Source organism: Macaca thibetana, chromosome 10 (assembly GCF_024542745.1).
Source record: "Macaca thibetana thibetana isolate TM-01 chromosome 10, ASM2454274v1, whole genome shotgun sequence".
NCBI lineage: Eukaryota > Metazoa > Chordata > Mammalia > Primates > Cercopithecidae > Macaca > Macaca thibetana.
In genome coordinates this window covers 28,165,743-28,188,662 of record NC_065587.1, presented here as the reverse complement: position 1 = coordinate 28,188,662, position 22,920 = coordinate 28,165,743, and the positions used below count along the sequence as shown (strand labels likewise).

The 22,920-nt window shown below is 39.7% G+C and overlaps 1 protein-coding gene across 7 annotated transcripts in view; it reads left to right on the top strand.

Moving 5' to 3' along the window:
* Positions 1-22,920, top strand: part of SPECC1L (sperm antigen with calponin homology and coiled-coil domains 1 like) — a 343,168-nt gene that overhangs the window by 294,599 nt on the left and 25,649 nt on the right. For all 7 annotated transcript variants that reach the window (XM_050746048.1, XM_050746046.1, XM_050746050.1 and 4 more), the window contains one exon: positions 3,358-3,460. In XM_050746048.1, coding sequence (XP_050602005.1) covers positions 3,358-3,460 — 103 coding nt within the window. The remainder of the gene's footprint in view (positions 1-3,357; positions 3,461-22,920) is intronic.

Here is a 22,920-nt window from a genome sequence, read left to right as displayed (position 1 = left end):
TTGAGTCACTTTGACGTAATAGAAGCTGTAAAGTGGTGTAAATAAATTATCATGTCTGGATCAGTGTGATAACAGTGGAAAAGAAGTGAAGAGAGGTTGGACCCGGGAGATTTCTCATAAAGAAAAATGATTTCAGCAACAGATCTTTATAAAAGGAATGCAAGAATGGATGATATCAAAGATGGCTGTGTTTGTTTACACTGGGAGTCTGGGAACGTGGTGCTACATTAATAATTGATAAAAAGTACATGAAAATCTAAGTATATTTTATTCATAGTTCTCTTAGGACTAAGAGGTATTAAGAACTTAGGGGGAAATACAGATGTCAGAAATTTAGCACACATTGTTTATAGGGATGAAGAAAACTGTTGACAAACATTAAGAAGAATGAAAGGAAGCGGCCGGTTGTGGTGGCCCATGCCTGTAATCCCAGCACTCTGGGAGGCCCAGGTGAGCAGATCACTTGAGGTCAGCAGTTCAAGACCAGCCTGACCAACATGGTGAAAGCTCATCTGTACTAAAAATACAAAAATTAGCCTGATCTGGTTTTGTGTACCTGTAGTCCCAGCTATTTGGGAGGCTGAGGCACTAGAATTGCTTGAACCTGGGAGCCAGAGGTTGTAGTGAGCGAGATCGCGCCACTGCACTCCAGCCTGAGCTTCAGAGTGAGACTCTGTCTTAAAAAAAGAGTCTTGGCCAGGCGCAGTGGCTCATGCCTGTAATCCCAGCACTTTGGGAGGGTGAGGCGGGCGGATCACGAGGTCAAGAGATTGAGACCATCCTAGCCAACATGGTGAAACCCCGTCTCTACTAAAAATACAAAAAAATATTAGCCGGGCGCGGTGGCGGGTGTCTGTAGTCCCAGCTATTCGAGAGGCTGAGGCAGGAGAATGACATGAAACCAGGAGGCAGAGCTTGCAGTGAGCCGAGGTTGCACCACTGCACTCCAGCCTGGGTGACAGAGTAAGACTCCGTCTCAAAAAAAAAAATTTTAGGCCGGGCGCGGTGGCTCAAGCCTGTAATCCCAGCACTTTGGGAGGCCGAGACGGGCGGATCACGAGGTCAGGAGATCGAGACCATCCTGGCTAATATGGTGAAACCCCGTCTCTACTAAAAATACAAAAAACTAGCCGGGCGAGGTGGTGGGCGCCTGTAGTCCCAGCTACTCGGGAGGCTGAGGCAGGAGAATGGCGTGAACCCGGGAGGCGGAGCTTGCAGTGAGCTGAGATCCGGCCACTGCACTCCAGCCTGGGCGACAAAGCGAGACTCCGTCTCAAAAAAAAAAAAAAAAAAAAAAAAATTTTTTTAAAGTCTTAAAAAAAGTGAGTTTTATGTAGAGCCATGACAAGTTTTTGTTTTTTGTTTTTGATGTCCCTTTTTGCATCCATTCACATAACTGTGTCATTCTCTTTCCCTGTGTTTAGTGATAGTATAACAAACCTCTTGGAATCCTTTAAAGCAGGCTTCTCCAACCCGCAGCCCAGGACAGCTTTGAATGTGACCCAACACAAATTTGTAAACTTTCTGAAAATAGTATGAGATTTTTTCTTTTTTGCAATTTTTTTTTTTTTTTTTTTTTTTTTTTTTTTTTTTTTAGCTTATCAGCTATTGTTCGTGTCACTGTGCGTAGCCCAAGACAATTCTTCTACTTCCATTGTGGCCCAGGGAAGCCAAAAGATTGGACGTCCCTGCTTTATTTAAAGCAAAGCAGGAATGTTACAGGTTGGCACACAAAAATGTGTATTTCCTTCAAGGAGGCAGTCTGACTGCACGTAGAAAAGTAGCATTTTTCCTTTTGGTTCTTAGATAAATAAAAATTGTTACTATTTCAAGGCTCCTCTCAATTAGAAAAGCTTCTGTTGTAAATGTGTCCTCTTTGATTTCCTAGCATACTTTGGAGGGTGAATGCTAACAGAATAAATATACTGAAGAATACTAAGCTGCTTATAACATATGAACCTTTAGGATATTTATTGGGCTGCTAAGTTCACAGAACATGGGACTAGAGTCTCCACTTTGCTATAATCACTGAAAAATAGGCCAATCTTTTAAGCACAGGCTGCTAGTCAAGCTGAGGTTATATTACGCAGCACTCTCTTTCTCTGGGTATTCCTTGGTGTTCTGTTCCACTTCCAAACTGTGACCAAAAGGGAAGATACGATGCAGAATGAGTAGAATTGTAAGTCTCCCCTGCCCCTTCACCAGGGGTGATTGCAAAACCTTTTTTGATTAAAGGTCTGGCCTAAGGCAGGATATTTATTTTGACTACAAGGCAGTTGACAATGCCGTAAAGTACCCTACATAGATTTTTTTTTTTTTTTAATGAATCATATGTATAGCCACAGAATTTTAACCCCCCAAACTTCTACAGTGTTTTTACTTACTATCATGTAGTAAACTCTGAAGTTCCTTGAGGGGATAGGGGCCCTGTGTTGTTCACCTTCAATTGCCTACTGCTTGCACATTGCCTGGCACAATGGTGCTCCATAAGGAGATGTTGAATAAGTGAGTTTACAGAGAAATTCCATTTTTGAGCAAGGCAAAATTCTAACTGCCTAAAATCAAAAAATAGTGTACAACATAGCACTAAATACATCTGAGACATTTCATGGAAGTTATAAATATTGTCCATGTTTATTGCCATTTTTTGTCTGTTTGCTCCACCCATTGTAGACCCCTTGAAGGCAAGAACTGTTATGCCTTAGAATCCTGCACGTTGCATACCTTACCCTGTATATTTTACAATAAGTAATTTTTAAAATGATGAGATGATAAAGGACATAAATGGTTATTTTATTATTTTTTGAGACAGTGTCACTCTTGTTGCCCAGGCTGGAGTGCAATGGCATAATCTCAGCTCACTGCAACCTACATCTCAAGGTTTCAAGTGATTCTCCTGCCTCACCCTCCCAAGTAGCTGGGATTGCAGACACCCGCCACCATGCCCAGCCAATTTTTATATTTTTATTAGAGATGGGGTTTCACCATGTTGGCTAGGCTGATCTCGAACTCCTGACCTCAGGTGATCTCTCTGCCTCAGGCTCCCAAAGTGCTGGGATTATAGGCGTGAGCCACAGTGCCCAGCGCATTTTATTAATTTTAAACGCACTTTGTACTGTCTTTGCCACTTTCTATGTGGGTGATGATTATAGAGTCCCTTTCTTCAGTTAGCAGAGAATTCTGACAATAGTGCATCTATGGGGCCATAAACTAAAAATCAAATGTATGAAAAAACATATCTTGCCTTTGTATTGCCTTACCATGTACATTTCTCCTGTTTACAAATGCAAACTAAGACTTTCTCTTATTGTGGTGCCCAAACAAAAAGTATTTCAACTTTGGGTTACTTGTTTTCAGAGAAGAAAGGAAAGACCCTCTCTCAGCATTGGCCAGAGAATATGGAGGATCAAAGAGGAACGCCTTGCTGAAGTGGTGTCAGAAGAAAACAGAAGGCTATCAGGTAATCATATGATTCTTTTGTCCCATGTGAGAGTAATTGCCAAATCAACTGCTGGAGTGTCGTAGCTTACTACCTGTCACACATTAGAAATGATAAGTCCTGACCAGGCATGGTGGGTCACACCTATAATCCTAACACATTAGGAGGCTGAGACGGGTGGATCCGTTGTGCCCAGGGGTTCAAGCCTGGGCAACATGGCATAACGCTGTCTCTACAAAAATAAAAATAATAATTAGCTGGCATGGTGTTGTATGCCTGGAGTCCCAGCTACTTGAGAGGCTGAGGTGGGAGGATCACTTGAGCCTGGGAGGCAGAGGCTGCTGTGAGCCGATCAAGAAGAAATGATGAGTCCTATACAAAATGTTAGGAACACATTCTCAAAGTCCAGCCGTAACTTGACTATCACTTGGATGAAGTAAGTTTGTTACCTTTCCACAGCACCCAGTACTTCCAGTATTACGCATCTGTTGTAGCACTTTCTTATTTAAGTCTAGGTTAAATACTTTTTTTAAGTTACATTAAATATAACTTTGGAGAGTGAACTCTAATTCTCCATACAAAGGAGAAACCTGTAGAATTCATCCATTCTGCTAAAAAATACAATTTTGATTTCTAGTGTCCTCACATACAATATTAGTTACAGAGATTCTCCCCAGCTTGCAGCTGATGCTCTTGATTGCATTTCATACTTTGGCACAAATGCACAGAAGTACAACACAAAAAGGGAATGGAGTTCTGTGTTCCTGATCTCTTCACATCAGACCTCATCTCACCAAAATGGCATAAACGGTGTAGCTGCAACATTTGTATACAAATTTCATGCAAAAGAGGTAATAACATAGTAGAGGAACAGATTAATTAAGAAGATCTGCCATTAACAGGTCCCTTTTGGGTGAATTTGTACATTACTTTAAGTGATGATCCTCAACTCATTTAAGATTAAAGAGCCAAGCATATTGCAGTGGACGTACAGAAAAGTCATGATAATCATTGAGGATTTACTACGACTCTCCATGTCTCAGCTTCAAGCCAGTGGCAAGTAAAAAAGAGAAGAGAAAATAATTTTTAAAAAAAGAATCTCCATGCCAGTTTCCGCTGGCTAACAAAGGAGATAAGTGGTGTTGGCAAAGATGCGGAGAAATGGGTAGGCTTATGCCTTGTTGGAGGGGAACTATAAAATGTTGTAACTGCTGTGGAAAATAGTATGGCAATTCCTCAAAAAAGTAAACAATTACCCTATGATCTGGCAATTCCACTTCTGGGTGTACACCCAAAAGAATTGAAAGCAGAGATTTGGAGAAATATTTTAGGCACACCCATTTTTGTGGCAGTGTTATTCACAGTAGCCAAAAAGTGGAAGCAACCCAAGTGTCCGTCAATAGATGAATGGATCACCAACCTGTGTTATATGATAGAATGGAATACCATTCTTCCTTAAAGAGGAAGGACATTCTTACACATGCTACAACAAGATGCACATTGAAGACATTGTGCTAAATGAAACAAGCCATATACAAAAGGACTACTACTACATTATTCCAATTATATGGAATACCTAGAGTTAGTAATATTTATAGAGACAAAAAGTAGAATGATGGTTGCCAGGGGCTGGGGGAGGGAAAAAAGAAAGGGGGTGGTACACAGTTTAGTTTTACAAAATGAAAAAAGTACCGGAGATGGATGGTGGTGATGGTAGCACAATCATATGAATATACTTAATGCCACTGAACCGTATACTTAAAGATGGTTAAAATGATTTATGTTTATTTACCACAATAATAAAACTCTGTTGCAAAAAGGAAAAAAAGAAATGATTGCGATAAGACCAGATAGATAACCAGCAAGGGAATAGAAGACTTGAATAGTACTGTGTACTAAGCAGACCTAAAGACATTATACAACACTGCACCCAATAATAGTAGAATACACATTCTTCTCTCAGGTGCACATGGAAGATTGCAGGTTAGGCCGTGTGTTAGGTTATAAAACTAGTCTCATTAAATTTAAAAAGACTGAAATCGGCCAGATGCGGTGGCTCGTGCCTGTAGTCCCAGTATTTTGGGAGACCAAGGTGAGAGGATCACTTGAGCCCAGTAGTTTGAGACCAGCCTGGGCAGCCTCGGGAGGCCCTATCTCTACAAAGATCAAAATGAAATAAATAAAAAGATTGAAAGCATGTAAATATTCTTCATTTTTTTCTGATCACAATGAAAGATTAGAAATTAATAGCTGAAGGAAAATTGGAAAATAAGTGAAAATTAAAGCACACACTTTAAATAACCAATGGGTCAAAAAATTAATCACAGGGGAAATTAGAAAATACTCTGAGAACAAAAATGAACACAGCATACCAAAATTTATGGGAGGCAGTGAAAGCAGTTCTCAAAGGGATTGACTGATTGATTGATTGATTGATTGATTTAGAGACAGAGTCTCATTCTGTTTTCCAGGCTGGAGTGCAGTGGTGCGATCTCGGCTCACTATTATTCCTAAATAGTTTATTCTTTCTGATGCTGCTATAAATGGAAATGTTTTAATTTACTGTTACTGTAAATGCAAGTGAATTTTGTATATTGATCTTTCATCTTGCAACTTTTCTGGATTTACTAGTTCCAAGTTTTTATGTGAATTCTTAAAGGTTTTCTAGATATAAACTGGATGTGATGGCCTACACCTGTAGTCCCAGCTACTCAAGATGTCGACGTGGGAGGACCACTTGAGCCCAGAAGTTTGAACGCAGACTGGGCAACATAGTGAGACCCCATCTCTTAAAAAAAATCTAGATATAAATCACATCATCTGCAAATAGAGATCATTTTACTACTTCTCCTATCTGGATGCCTTTTCTTTCTTTTTTCTTGTCTGTCTTAGCTAGAACTTGCAGAAAAATGTTGAATAGAAATGGTGATAAAGAATATTCTTTCTTGTTCCTGATCTTAAGGGGAAAGCTTTCAGTCTTCACTGTTAAGTATAGTGTTAAAGCTGTGGGTTTTTCTTCTTTTTGAGACAGAGTCTCACTCTGTCACCCAGGCTGGAGTGCAGTGGTGTGTTACTGGCTTACTGCAACCTCTGCTCCCAGGTTCAAGTGATTCTCATGTCTCAGCCTCCCAAGTAGCTGGGATTACAGGTGTGTGCCACTACACCTGGCTAGTTTTTGTATTAGTTAAAGATGGAGTTTTGCATATTGCCTAGGCTGGTCTTGAACTCCTGGCCTCAAGTGATCTGCCCACCTTAGCCTCCAAAGTGCTGGGATTACAGGCATAAGCCACTGTGCCCAGCTAACTGTGGGTTTTCATAGGTACCCTTTCTTAGACTGAAAAAATTACCTTTTATTCCTAGTTTGTTGAATTTTTTAAAGTCATAAATGGTTGCTGGATTTTACCAAATGCTTTTACAGTGTCTAGTGAGATGATCATGTGTTTTTTTCCCTTTATTCTAATAATATGGTATTAGGAGGCACAAGTCTAATACACTGAAAAATACAAAACATTGCTGAAAGAAATTAAAGAAAATCTAAATAAATGGAAAGACATCCCTTGTTCATGGATTTGAAGTTTTGATACGTGCTGCAACTTGGATGAACTTTGAATAATTTATGCTAAATGAAAGAAGCCAAACATAAAACTTCAATCTAAAAAGACTTCCACACTCAGGCCTGAAAAATCTCATGCTTTTTGAATGGCAGGAACGTGAATGCTGGCAGTTTCAAGTTGGTTATAGAATTGAAACCTGAAGCATAAATGAAAATTACACACTTAGTTTTTTTTTTTTTTAAAGAAAGAACATTTTTTATTGAGATATGCCACACAAGATACAATTCATCCACTTAAAATGTACATTTCAGTGGGTTTTTTTTTTTAAGTGTATTCAGAGTTGTATAACCATTACCACAACCAGTTTTAGGATATTTTTACCACTCCATCAAGAAATCCTATACCCATTAACAGTCATTCTCTATTTACTACAGGCAACCACTAATTTACTTTCTGTCCTGTAGATTTCTTTATTATGGACATTTCTTATAAATGGAATCACACAATATGTGGTCCTCTGTGACTGACTTCTTTCACTTAGCATCATGTTTTTAAGGTTCATCCATGCTATAGCATATACTAGTACTTCATTCCTTTTTGTGGCCAAACAATATTCCATTGTATGGATATGCCACATATTTATCCATTCTTCTGTTCAAGATGGTGTTTGTGTTGCTTATACTTTTGGGGGAGTTATTATATATGCCACTGTTATGAACCTTTTTTTTTTTTTTTGACATGAGGTCTCACTATGTTTCCCAGGCTGGTCTCAAGTGATCTTCCCACCTTAGCCTCCCAAGTAACTGGATCTACAGGCACATCCCACCCTGCCTGGTTTGTTGTAGACATTTGTGTACAACAAATTTTTACGTGGACATAAGTAGTTTTCTCATCTTCTTGTCCATCTTCTAGCCTACTACCAAAGTGTTTTTGAAATTGATCTTGTTACTTCTCTTTAAGCTGCTTCATTTGTTTCCCCTTTGTCATTTGGTTAAAGTCCATGATCTTGGCTTGAAGAGGCAAGACCCCATAGTTTATTGAACATTTTAATTTTAAACCCACTCCTTTATCTGTGAGCAGCAGAATGGATGTTGTATTAGCAGACAGGAAAACAACATGAATCTCCTTGTATCATTGCTAGAGCTCCTGATTAACTGGTTACGTTGTCAATGAGCAGTAATATTTTGAAAGGAACAGTGGGCTTAAAATGTTCAGTAAACTATGCTGTCAGCAGATGTGCTGTCATCCAGGCTTTGTTGTTCCATTTACAGAGCACAGGCAGAGTAGATGTAGCGTAACTCTTAAGGGCCCTGGGATTGTGGAACTGGTAAATGAGCATTGGCTTCCACTTAAAGTCACCAGCTGCTTAGCCCCTAATGACAGAGACAGCCTGTCCTTTGAAGCTTCGAAGCCAAGCATTGACTTCTCCTCTGTAGCTATGAGAGTTTCAGATGTCATCTTCTTTTAATAGAAGGTTGTTTTATCCACATTGAAAATTGTCGTTTAGTGTGGCCACCTTCATCAGTGATCTTAGCTAGATCTTCTGGGTAGCTTTCTGCAGCTTCTGTATCAGCACTTGCTGCTTCACCTTGCACTTGTATGTTATGGAGATGGCTTCTTTCCTTCAATATCATGAGCCAACCTCTGCTAGCTTCAAACTTCTTCTGCAGCTTCGTCACTAATCTCAGCATTCATAGAATTGAAGAATTAGGGCCTTGCTGTGGATTCAGATTTGGCTTAAGGGAATGTTGTAGCTCGTTTGATCTTTCATTCAAAGCATGAAAACTTTCTTCATATCATCAATAAGGCTGTTTTGCTGTCTTATCATTTGTATATTCACTGGTGTAGCACTTTTAATTTCCTTCAAGAACTTTTCCTCTGCATTCACAATGTGGCTAACTGGCACAAGAGGCCTAGCTTTTCAGCCATGTGGCTTTTGCCATGCCTTTCTCAATTAGCTTCAGCATTTCTAGATTTTGATTTAAAGTGAAAGATGTGCAAGTCTTCCTTTTGCTTGAACGCTTAGAGGCCATTGTAGGGTTATTAATTGGCCTAATTTTAATATTTTTATGTCTCAAGGAATAGGGAAGCCCAAAGAGAGGGAGAGAGACAGAATAACTAGTCAGTGGATCATTCAGAACACACAGAACTTTATAGATTAAGTTCACTGTCTTATATGGGCACAGTTCATGGCACCCGAAAACAATTACTATAGTAACATCAAAGACCACTGGTAACAGTTATAATAATAATGAGAAAGTTTAAAATATTGCAAGAATTACCAAATTTGACCCAGAGACATTGAAGTGAGCACATACTGTTGGCAAAATGGTACCAACAGACTTATTTGATACAGGGTTGCCACAAACCTTCAATTTGTAAAAAACACAGTATCCATGAAGCACAAGAAGATGAAGTACCATCTAAGGTGTGTCTGTATTTTCTTCCATGCTGTTAGGTGTCTTCATATAACCTAAGTTTTACATTTTGCTAGACAGACAATAACTTAAGTAATTTTAGAACATTGTAAATTACTTCCCCTTGAAGGATCACTTGTGCTTTGAGACCAGCCTGGGCAACATAGTGAGATCTTCTCTCTACTAAAATTTAAAAAAAAATCACCAGGCATGGTAGCAATCCTCCCACCTCATCCCAGCTACTTGGAGGGCTGAGGCAGGGGGATTACTTGAGCCAGGAAGTTGAGGCTACTGTGAGCGATTATCGCGCCACTGCACTTCTGCCTGGATGACAGAGCAAGACCCTGTCTCTGAAAAAAAAAAATTTTACTCCCTCTTTGATTATAGAACTTTCCCATGGATCAAGTTGATTAAATGGAGATAATTCAAACATTAAGTCAATTATTCCATGCCTCTTGGGTTCTTCTATATTTACCTTAATATATATAGAGAAATATATATATACACAAATCAATTAATAATTTGAAGTCTTTTCCATTTGGTACTTAAAATGCAGGGGGAAATATGATATAGGATATCCTCATACATAAGGAAAATTCTTTTTGTACACTTGACAGTCTTTGCTACAAACCCAATTCTCTGCTTTCTTACTTCCTATGGACACTTTGATGACACATATGTATGGCTTGTGGGAGGCAGTTGGCTTTTGTTTCCTGTGAGACAGATATCTATCTGTTCCTTCCCTTTAGAAGCAAAGAGGATACTGGTTCTTTCATTTCAAGATCTGTAAATTAAAATTGGACAGCCTGAAATGCATAATTTTTTGTTCGTTTGTTTGTTCATTTGTTCTTGATATGGAGTCTTACTCTGTCACCCAGGCTGAAGTGCAATGGCACAATCTCGGCTCACTGCAGCCTCCATCTCCTGGGTTCAAGCAATTCTCCTGCCTCAGTCTCCACAGTAACTGGGATTACAGGCGCCTGCCACCATGCCCAGTTAATTTTTGTATTCTTAGTATAGATGGGGTTTCACCATGTTTGCCAGGCTGGTCTCGAACTCCTGACCTCAAGTGATCCGCCCTCCTCAGTCTCCCAAAGTGCTGGGATTAAAGGCATGAGCCACTGCACCTGGTTTGAAATGCATAATCTTTTAAAACTGAAAGCCATATCTAATAGTGCTCTTAATTTGTCAAGAATCGTGTAAGAAGTGCCAGTGCCCTTTCCCTGTCTAGCTATAAATGGACGATCATGCCCATCCTTTGGAGCCAGCAGTTTTGGTTCAGTACTTTGGTCTCTCACTACTCACAGTCTGCAGAAAAGAGCAGGTTGTGACACTTGACTGGTTTATGAGAGCAGAAGCTGTTACGTGACACTTAGCACATACTGCTCCCAGAGGCCCCAGATGGATCATTAATGCTTGGAACGTGCGTGCTTTATGAAGAAGCCGTCTAATCAACGGAGATAGATTCCCTAATACCCATATCATCTTTCGTTAACTCTCTTAAGAGTCACCCTAAAATTACTGTGCTGATCACTGTAATTTCATTAAGCATCCATTACAAAACAAGCCCTGATGAGTTTAGCTTTTATTTAACAAATACATTTTTCTCTTTTAACTTGTGCCCTGCCATTTATCATACATTGAAGCTTTAGAATAGTAGAATATTCATGTTGAAAATGTCTTGGCGTTCTGGTTTATTATCAGGTTTACAGATCTGGGACTGAAACCCCCACAAGGATAAATGGCTGCCTCAAGGGTATCTTGTGAGTCCAGGGCATTATGTAACCAGCTTTCAGTATTATTGCTTTAAGGGTTGCCTCTTTCTTTTTTTTCTCTTTTTTAAAAATCAGTGCCTGTGTTTATACACAATTATGTTTTTAATTTAAATATGGGACTAACTCTAATAATTTTTAAGAGCTTATCATGAGAAGTGGTAATCCAATTCCCTATTTCCTTATCTCTAAAATTTCTGCTGTTCAGAGACAACCACTTTTAATTTTTTTAGCTGTTGTCTTTAGGGGTTGATGGTACAAGGTTGATAATACAAGAATAACCAACTGGAATAGGGAAACTATTTATACTTTCAGTAAACTTTTCTTTGGTTTTAGATTTTGTATCTAAGAGCTTGTGTTGCATCACTGTTTTCTTGCTCTGGAAAACCCTAACTGAATGTAATCAAGCTGCCCCTAAAGGTTGATTTGAGACCTTTATTTTGAATGAAAAATCTCATTGTTTTCTGATTAAATGCTAGACCTAGAAATGGATTGGTTAAATCTAAAGAATAATGAAATCACTTAATCTAGTACAAAATAGTTGTAATAAATGAACAAAATATTTTAGTACTGCCTGAAGTAATTTAATCTCAGATTAACATTGAGAATACAGTTTTATTGGGGGATGTACTTCATTAATATGTGGGCCACTGAAGAAAAGATTAGATATTTCTTACTGGAGATAAGTAGAATTAAAAGAATTAATGGGCTGGAATGGGTTTAGCAGGCATATATTTATGTGTTATGCTTTACTTGCATTCTAAGCTCTTTTTCCTAATATAAAAGCCAATAATTGGCCGGGCACGGTGGCTCATGCCTGTAATCCCAGCACTTTGGGAGGCCAAGGCAGGCGTATCACGAGTTCAGGAGATCAAGACCATCATGGCTAAGATAATGAAACCCCATCTCTACTAAAAATACAAAAAATTAGCCGGGCATGGTGGCGGGCACCTGTAGTCCCAGCTACTCAGGAGGCTGAGGCAGGAGAATGGCATAAAACCAGGAGGCGGAGCTTGCAGTGAGCCAAGATCACGCCACCGCACTCCACTCTGAGCAACAGAGTGAGACTCTGTCTCAAAAAAAAAAAAAAAGCTAATAATTTATCAAATAGTAAGTTCTGTGTCAGGTAGTGTGCTGAGTGTTTAAACAGAAGTTATGGAAAACAAGTAGTTTCTATTCTCAGGAAGTTTATAGACTAGTCAGTAAAAAAAAATATGAGTAATTAAAATGTAGTAAAGTAAAACTTTTGTTTATGGTTATAAAAGAATATCAGACCAAATCTCTGATGAGGCTACTGTAAAAACTGTTTAAAATACAAAAATAAATATCTTTGAAGGCATTGGGGAGTAACCAAGGCAGCCAGGTCAAATTTGGCAGGAGCCAAAATTGTAGAGAAAAATTCTATTGAGTCAGAGCCCATATTTACCCCCGCTTTTTTCCCTTAGGGCGGTGGCTAACTCTTCACATGGGATAGAGGCCAGACAAAGCAGTGGTCCAGGGTTTTTTTCAGAATCACTGAGTAGCAGGACTAAAATTTGAATTGAGGGATTCTAAGGCACCCAAGATGTTGAGGGTCCGAGATCCCAGGAAAAAGACAACCTCAAGAGTAATGAGGCCGGGTGTGGTGGCCCACACCTGTAATCCCAGCACTTTGAGAAGCCGAGGTGGGCGGATCACGAGGTCAGGAGATCGAGACCATCCTGGCTAACACAGTGAAACCCCATCTCTACTAAAAATACAAAAAATTAGCTGGGCATAGTGGCGGGCGCCTGTAGTCCCAGCTATTTGGGAGGCTGAGGCGGGAGAATGGCGTGAGCCTGGAGGCAGAGGTTGCAGTGAGCCGAGATCACGCCACTGCACTCTAGCCTGGGCGACAGAGCGAGACTCCGTCTCAAAGAAAAAAAAAGAGTAATGAACTCAGCCAACATGGTTGCACATGCCTATAGTCCCAGCTACTCAGGAGGCTGAGGCAGGAGGATTGCTTGAGCCCAGCAGTTCAAGGTTACAGTGAGCATTGATCACACCACTGCACTCCAGCCTGGACCAACAGAGTGAGACCCCATCTCTTTGGGAAAATAAAGAGAAAGAGAGAGAAAGAGGATAGTTAACTCAACATTTGACTTAGCTTTTGCTGTTAAGGTATTTTTCAAATTCAGAAGGAGAAATTCAGTAGAGAGCTATTACCAAAGCCTAAAAAACTTAAGCACAGTTTTTCTTCTTATAGGAGTAGGTAGACAAAAAAAATTAGATTTCAAGGCCAGCCAAAGAGGAATGGCAGTGGGAAATATTCCAGGCCTTCGGTTGAGACCTCAAAAGAATTATGTCCTACAAATAAAGGTTGACCAGAAGGTATCAGCTTGAAATCCAACTTCAAAATTTTGATTGGATGAGGTGATCAGCCCTTATTCTAGTTACCTGCCAGGAGAAACTTAGCCTCTATACTCTTTGAAACATGGTATCCTGCATTCCATCAAAATACAGGCATGACCAGGCACAGTGGCTCATGCCTGTAATCCTAGCACTTTGGGAAGCCAAGGTGGGAGGATTACTAGAGGCCAAGAGTTCAAGACCAACCTGGCCAACATAGTGAGACCCTGTCTCTGTAATTAATTAATTAATAAAAATACCAGGCATGCCAATAAGCAGGATCTAATGAATGAAAATCAAGAGAAAGAATGAGTAACAGGAAAAGAAGAGGTGATCCAGATATTGAAACTCTTAGATAGGTTTTTTAAATAACCAATTTATGAGTTTAAGGAAACAGATGAAGAGAGAGAGTTTTACCGGAGAACTGGAATCTGTAAAATAGAATCAAATGAAAATTTTATTTTATTTTTTGATTTTATTTTTTGAGACAGAGTTTTGTTCTTGTTGCCTGAGTACAATGGTGCGATCTCGGCTCATTGCAACCTCCGCCGCCCAGGTTCAAGTGATTCTCCTGCCTTAGCCTCCTGAGTAGCTGGGATTACAGGCACCCACCACTATGCCTGGCTAATTTTTTTTTTTTTGTATTTTTAGTTGAGATGAGGTTTTGCCATGTTGGCCAGGCTGGTCTCTTAACTCCTGACCTCAGGTGATCTGCCCACCTGGGCCTCCCAAAGTGCTGGGATTACAGGCGTGAGCCACCGCGCCTGGCCAAGTGAAAATTTTAGGACCGAAAAATACATTAGCTTGAGTTAGGAACTCCCATACATGTGTTTCACAACTACTCAACACAGAGAAGATTTGTGAATTAGAGGACTGATCAGTAAGAAATATCCACAGTGAAGCACCGAGAAATGAAAGGAAGAAAAAAACATAGTGTAATGGAGACAAGGGACATAATAGAAGGGTTAAGACACATACAGTTGGATTATACTAAGAGAAAAGAGAGGGCTAGCAGTGTCATAATAAAGTGCTAAAAGTCAAGGACAGTGAAAAAAATCTTTAATTGCTAGAGAAAAAAGATACTAGGTTAAGAGGAATAATAAGATTGACAGCCGATTTCTCAATAGATAACAAAAAGAGGATTTGTCAGGCCCATTCTGAAAGAAAAAGGAAGTTCTTGTAGCAGAAAGAAAATAATCCCATAGGGAAACAAAATTTCAGGAAGGAATAAAGAACAGTGGAAGAGTAAATGTGAAGGTAAATATATATGAATATTGACTGCAGCGTAATAAAAATATCTTGTTTAAAGATATATGTAGGTTGAAAATTTAAGATAAAATGGTTCAAAAGTTAGGAGGGGGACAGTAAATGTAATTAAGGTGTTGCAAGGTCTTTGAATTGTTCAGAAGGTTAGGAAATTAATTTGTCATAGACTGCATAAGTGAAGGGCTGCACACTGTAAATCTCTAGGGCTACACTCTACTACAGTTGACATTGGCTGCATGGAGTTTTTGAGAACTTAAAATGTGGCTATTCTGAATTGAGATGTGCTGTGATTATAAAACACTAGATTTTGAAGACTTAGAAGACTTAATATAGAAAAAAAGAATGTAAAATACCTCATTTAAAAAATACTGATTACATGTCAAAATGATCATATTTTAATATATTTGATAAAATATATTTATATATAGTTTTGACTTTTTCATTGTGGCTACTATAATATTTAACATCACATATTAACAATTAAAGTAATAAAAGAATGGAAAATAAGAGGCTAATAGAAGATAAATGGAATATTAATACTTGATTCATCCAAAATAAGGCAGGAAAGGAGAGAAAAGGAACAAAGAACTAAGGCTACAGTAATAGATGTAAACCCAAATATGTAAAAATCACATTATAGGTAAATAGGCTGAATATTCCAGTTAAAAGACAAAGATTTTCAGATTAAAAACAATAGACCCAACCATGATTTGTGTACAAGAGACTCACTTTAAATGGAAAGACTGAAAGTAAAAGAGTTGGAAAAGATGTACTATGCAAGCACTAACCAAAGGACTGCTGGAAGAGCTATACTAATTTCAAAGCATCATTTCTCAGAAAGAAATATTACTAGAGATAGAGATTGTCGGTAATGACAAAGGATTAAAACAACAACAATAGCCAAGGCACTCTTAGAAAACAACATTGGAAGACTTCATGCTGCCCAGTAAGACTTTATAGGCACTTAGAGCACATCATAAATTCCTATGTATCAGGTAACATAGCCCCAGAGAATATAAAGGAAAACTGATAGAACTAAAAGGCGCAATAGGCATATTTGGAGATTTTAACACACTTCTCTCATTAACTAATAGAAAAAGCAAATGAAATTTAGTAGAGCTATAGAAGATGTAAGTAATGCTATTAACTACTTTGTCCTGACTGATCTATAAAACACTGCACCAGACAACAGTGGATTGCACATTCCTTCTAATTGGCCACAGTATATTCATCAAAATTGGCCACATGCACTCTCAAAAGATTTCAGTGAATTAAAGTCCTTCAGAGTAAGTTATCAAAATGGAGGGGAAAATGTGATCTAATCAAATGAACAAAAGCATTTGATAAAATTTAAGTCCTGTTTATTCGTTTCCAAAAAAAAAAAAAAAAAAAAAAGCCCCACAGAAAAATTTCTAACAAACTGGGAATAAAGGGACTTTTTAAAAGATGATAAAGGGCATCTACAAAAAATAATATTTATAGTGAACATTAAGCTTAATGGTGACTTATTGAAAGCTTTCTTCCAGAGATGAGGAAAGAGACAAGACCCTGCTCTCATCGCTTCTATTCAGTGTTATATGTAAAGCTCTATTGGGAGCCTGAGGCAGGAGGATCCCTTGATGCCAAGAGTTTGAGACTTGCCTGGGCAACATAGTGAGACCCCCGTCTCTACAAAAAATTAAAAAATAAAGTTCTAATCAGGGCAGTAAGGCAGAAAGAGAGGTCAGAGGAATAACAATTGGAAAGAAAGAAATAAAATTCTATTTCCAGACATGAGTATGATATAAGAAATACTAACAAAGATGCATGTAAAATATGAGAATAGGAAGCAAAAAAATTTCAGGATCTAGTTTGTTTTTTTGTTTTTTTTTTTTTTTTTTTTTTTTTTTTGGAGATGGAGTCTCGCTCTGTTGCCCAGGCTGGAATGCAGTGGCGCTATCTTGGCTTACTGCAAGCTCCGCCTTCTGGATTCATGCCATTCTCCTGCCTCAGCCTTCCAAGTAGCTGGGACTACAGGCGCCCACCACCATTCCCAGCTAATTTTTTTTTTGTATTTTTAGTAGAGACTGGGTTTACCATGTTAGCCAGGATGGTCTTTATCTCCTGACCTCATGATATGCCCGCCTCGGCCTCCGAAAGTGCTGGGATTACAGGCGTGAGCCACTGCACCTGGCCCTCAGGATCACATTTTTGTTAGCATTTAAAAAATAAATTATAGCTAGGCTTTGCTATGCCTGCAGCAGATTAGACATAGAATGCCTGATTTAAAAAGCTGATAATACCAAGTGTTGGCAAGGAAGCAGAGAAACAAGAACACTTGCACCCTGCTGATAGGGCTCTAAACTGTTCTAGCCAGTTTGGAAAACTTTGGCAGTATCTGCTGAAGTTGAATAGTCTCCATAAGAATCAAAAGCTGGAAACAACCCAAATAATCATCAAGACATGAATGGATAAATGAATTGTGATATATAAGGTACTACAAAACAAGCCAAAAAAAAAAGAACAAACTGTTGCAACATACAGCAGCATGGATGAATCTCACACATGTAATATTGAGCAGAAGCAGCCAGATGCACAGGAGTCTAAACTATGATTCCATTTAAATGAAACCAAAACAATGGTGAGATTAATATATTATGATGTCAGAATAGTGGTTATCTTTAGGGAAATCGAGGGATCCTTTCTGGGATTCTGATTACATTCTGTATCTTGATTTGGGGGAGGCGGCTACATGGTATATTCACTTTGTGAAAATTCTTTTAGCTTTGCTTATCATTTGGGTACTTCGTGTATACTGAGCAAAAATTAAGGGAAAAAAATTTTTGGGTATTGTCAGGAATGTTGTCTCCCCAATTATCTGTGGTTTTGAGGTTTTTATGTCACATGTTTCTGGTATTTTATACTTCTTCATTTATTCCAGATGATTTATTAAGATTCATTAGATTTCATTTTCTTTTCTATATAAAACAAATAATTTCTAATACTGTATTCGTTTTCTATTACTATTGAAATTACTACAAATGTAGTAGCTAAAACAACACATATTTTTCATCTTAGAGTTGTGTTGGTTAGAAGTCCAACATGGCTCTTACTGGACTAAAATCAAGGTGTCAGCAGATTCTTTTCTCAAGGCTTTAGGGGAGAATCTATTTCCTTGCCTTTTCCAGCTTATAGAGGCAACCATGTTTCTTGGCTTGTGACCCCTTCCTCCATCTTCAAAGCCAACAACAACTGGTCAAGTCATCACATTGCATCACTCTGACCATAGGTTATCTGCTTTTAAGGCCTTGTGTGATTTGATTGGGTCCACCTGGACAATTCAGCCTCATCTTCCTCTCCTGAAAATTCTTAATCACATCTGCAAACTCTCTTGCCATGTAAATAAACATGTTCATAGGTTCCAGAGATTAAGACATCAACAGCTTATGGGCCTACCACAGATGTCTTATAAAGTTATTTTCTGAGAGTTGAGTTTCTCGGATTTAGTTGTGTTATTTTTTTTATAACTCCCATACCATACAACTCACCAAGTTGGACAGTTCAGTGATTTTTAGTATATGCACATAATTAGTTGTATAACCATCATCACAATAAATTTTAGAATATTCTCACCACCTTACAGCCCTAGGCAGCCACCATGGGTTTGCCTGTCCCAGACATTTCACATAACTGGAATCATTTGTGGTCTTTTGTCATTGGAGTCTTTCATGTACCATTTTTTTGAGGTTCTTCCACGTGGCATGTGTTAGTACTTCACTCTTTTCTATAACTGATTTTTTTTTTGGCGGCGGGGGGGACAGAGTTTCACTCTTATCACCCAGGCTGGAGAGCCAATGGCGCGATCTTGGCTCACTGCAACCTTCGCCTCCTGGGTTCAAGCGATTCTCCTGCTTCAGCCTCCCGAGTAGCTGGGATTACAGGCGCCTGCCACCACACCCGGCTAATTTTTTTGTATTTTCAGTAGAGACAGGGTTTCACCATGTTGGCCAGGCTGGTCTCGAACTCCTGACCTTGGGTAATCCACCCACCTCAGCCTCCCAAAGTGCTGGGATTACAGGCATGAGCCACTGCGCCCGGCCAGCTGAATGATATTTTATTGTGTGGATATATACCACGTTTTGTTGATCAGCTGATGGACATTTCCACTTTGGGCTTTGACCTATTAAAAATAATGCTACTGTGAACACTTGTGTAGAAGTTTTGTTTGTTTTGTTTTTTTGAGACAGAGTCTCACCATGTCACCAGGCTAGAATGCAGTAGTACAGTCACAGCTCACTGCAGCCTTAACCTGCCAGGCTTGAGCAGTCCTCTCACCTCAGCCACCCAAGTAGCTGGGATCACAGGTGCGTGTCAGTACGCCTGGTTAATTTTTGAATTTTTTGTAGAGGTGGGGCCTTACTGTATTTCCCAGGCTGGTCTCAATCTCCTGGGCTCAAGCAGTCCTCCTGTCTTAGCCTCCGAAAGTGCTGAGATTACAGACGTGAGCACCATGCTTGGCCTTTTTGTTTCTCAAGAGACAAGGTCTCACTGCTCTGCTGCTCAGGCTGTAGTGCAGTGGCATAGTCATAGCTCACTGTAGCCTCCAATTCCTGGGTGCAAGTCATCCTCCCACCTCTGCCTCCCCAAATAACTATGACTGCAGGCATATGCCATCACACCCAGCTAATTTTTTTAGTTTTTTAATTGTAGAGTCTTGATGTGTTACCCAGGTTGGGTTTAAACTCCTGGCTTCATTTGGTCCTCCCACCTCAGCCTCCCAAAATGCTGGAATTATAGGCATGAGCCACTGAGCCCAGTTCATGAATAATACTTTTTTTTTTTTTTTTTTTTTTTTTTTGGGAGACAAGAGTCTTGCTGTGTCGCCCAGGCTGGAGTGCAGTGGCGTGATCACGATCTCGGCTCATTGCAACCTCCACTTCCTGGGTTCAAGCAGTTCTCCTGCCTCAGCCTCCCAAGTAGCTGGGATTACAGGTGCATGCCACCATGCCCAGCTAATGTTTGTATTTTTAGTAGAGACAGGGTTTCACCATGTTGGCCAGGGTGGTCTCAAACTCGACCTCAGGTGATCCACCCGCCTCGGCCTTCCAAAGTGCTGATTACAGATGTGAGCCACTGTGTCTGACCAATAATACTTCTTAGTTTGTTGTTTACCTTTGATTGATTTGCCCTAAAATGGTAATTTGTGACACTTTTGTCCAGGTTTATATTTGTGTTTTGGGAGGGGGGTTGGGTTTTTTTTTTTTTTAGGGAAAGGATCTATCTGCCTCTTCGCTCTACCACAGCCAGACATTTCCTAGCATGTGTCATTTTGGGATTCTTTCTTATTTTCCCCACCCTCTTTCCTAAGCAAGGAAAAGAAGTACTTACCTTTATTCTCCCAGAATTGTGTGTCCCCCTAGATTGAAGAATCAATAGAGTAAGAACTAGTGAACAGATAAAAATAGCTCAGTCCTTCACAGCTTCCTTTGTAATAATACAAATAGGAGACAAATAGGAGAAAAAGGAAATGCTCTTTATAAATGGTATGAAGTATTAAGTATGGTGCTTGCTACCTGCACAGAGAGCAGGCATGAGATTGGTACTTGGTGTTACTCACACTCCCTTAGGCCACTACTCATTCCCACCATTTCAAAGCCTATGGGTTGAGTAGATTCTTAGAGAAAGGTGACTTTCCTGACCTGAAGAGATTGGGCCTGAAAGCACAAGTTTCTTCTGATGCTTCCTAGACACTACATACTGGAAAAGACAAGGGAATAGAGATGCTTCCTTTTCACTTGTGATCCCTCTTTCCCTTATGTGTCCAGCCTTGAGGGGGAATGTTATTTCTACTCATCCCCTACCCCCCCTTTAAAAAAAAAAAAAAGAGGGCTTTAGTTTCCTCGCTGGAAAACATTCCAGAATGCCACTCTTCCTTTTCTCACCCTTGCACCTTCCTAGCATCCTCTCTTCATGATCAGTTAGGACTGGGCTAGGGGTGGGTGGGATGAGAAAGGTTAGAGAAAGCTGGGAGTTCTTCCAGTAGACAGAATGCCATTAAAATAATGCATTAGGAATTCCTCATAGTCCAAGTAGAGCTTAGTTTAATTTCCTCTTCTGTAACTGGAATCTTAGGTCATAGGAATGACTTCCCAGAGTTAAAAAATTAAAAAAGGTGCTGGCAGTAGATAAGACTTTTGATCTGAATCAAATCTAGGTTGAAAGTCTAAATCTTTTCATTTTACATTGTCACTTGCATGGAAACTAAGTATACAGAAAGATCTTATTGTTTGTAAATATCACTGTGTTCCAGGGGTTAAAAATACTTGAACAAAGGGGAACAAGAATGGCCAGCCTTGCCGTCCCACCCATTCTTTATGTGGACTGCGTCTATTCATAAGTTCTCCACAGTGAAGCAATAAAAACTCCTGGAGTCTAATCATTTTCTTTCCTGATGACAAGATATCTTCATCCAGAAGGCTCAACCGTTGACCAAGAGCTTCACATTTCTTGGAGCCACCAGGGAATAGAAACAGCTTGTATCTCAGGGCTCTTCTTGGGTGTGTGTTTTTTGGGGGTTTTTTTGTTTGGCTTTTTTTTTTTTTGAGTCAGAGTCTTGCTCTGTCACCCAGACCGAAGTGGAGCTTTCTAGGCTCACTGCAACCTCTGCCTCCTGGGTTCAAGCGATTCTCCTGCCTCAGCCTCCCAAGTAGCTGGGACTACAGGTGCCGCCACCACACCCGGCTAATTTTTTGTATTTTTAGTAGAGACAGGGTTTCACCCTGTTAGCAAGGATGGTCTCGATCTCCTGACCTCGTGATCCGCCTGCCTTGGCCTCCCAAAGTGCTGGGATTACAGGTGTGAGCCACCCTGCCCAGCCAGGCCTGTGTTCTTTACTGCACACAGCAGAAGTTAAGTGAAGGCTTTTCTGTCCCAGTGAAGTAAAGGAACTCTTTCCTGTTTTCAGGGCATTCCTTTTAATGTCAAACATAGCAGCTGGGAAACAAAGTTTTCCCAGAATCACAGTGTACTTACTGCATTCTGTTTAAACATGATCTTGATAGTTACTATTAATATCTATTTCCAGAAATTTCAGGGCTGTAATTTTTAAAATCAGTTGCTAAGTGCCATTACCATAAATGAGTTTGATCAGTGTATTTTGTGTGTGGTAGATGGGACTACTCAGTCAAGGCTTCTCTCCCCTGGCTGACACGAATTAGATCTTCCTAAACAGGGGAAGGAGTGGAGGCCTCACATACAGTACCAGACCTTAAATGTTCATTTCACTCCCTCACTGTGAGCATCTTTCAGAGCTGCATTCAGGACCAGTACATTTGGATTTGAAAAGATAATTAGGAATGGCACCCTGGCAGAGGCATGGTCTGTTGGCAGCAACAGCAGTAGCTTGGATGTACCTCTTGTTACTTCACCAGCTAGATGAGCTACTGGAGGTGGTGGAGGTGGGCAGGCCTGAGCAGTTTGAATGGAACTCCAGAGGTTTGTCTTCCCTTTAGCTCAAGGTTTTGTTCCTTTTTCTTGCATTCTTTTTCCATTTAACTCCCACTAATGACATGGAGAAAACCTGCTGAATGTAATAAAATGGTTTGTTTGCCAATGCTCTTGGTTAGCTTTAAGATAATTGTCTCAGGATGCATTTCCTTAGATAAAATGTGAAGTACTTCATGTGAATCAGCACCCACATCCCATTCTCAGAAGTTAGAGGAAGTCAGACTTCAGACAGCCCCTAGGAATCACAAACCTAGGGCTTCCATTTCACATCTGCAAATCAGAAAGGGGCCATGCTTGCCTAAGACCATACAATTGGATCTCCAAGCTCCCAGCCGCTGGCTCTTTCCACGGAGCTATCCAGCCTCCACGGCAGTGTCCCAGACTCTTCAGTAAGCTTCCAATAAGTAGGTATTTTTATTTTGAGTAATGCTGAGATACAGAAATCAGATAAGTAACATTTTCAAGAGCTGCTTAATTATTTTGCTAAAAGCAGAATCATTAAATTCTCTGGGTCAAATAATCTTTATATATCATCTCAAACAACAGGCACAGTTCTTGACTTCTTGCATCATGAGAAATCATTGTTTTCTTGTGCTTCATCCACTTTGGATGGGATGACA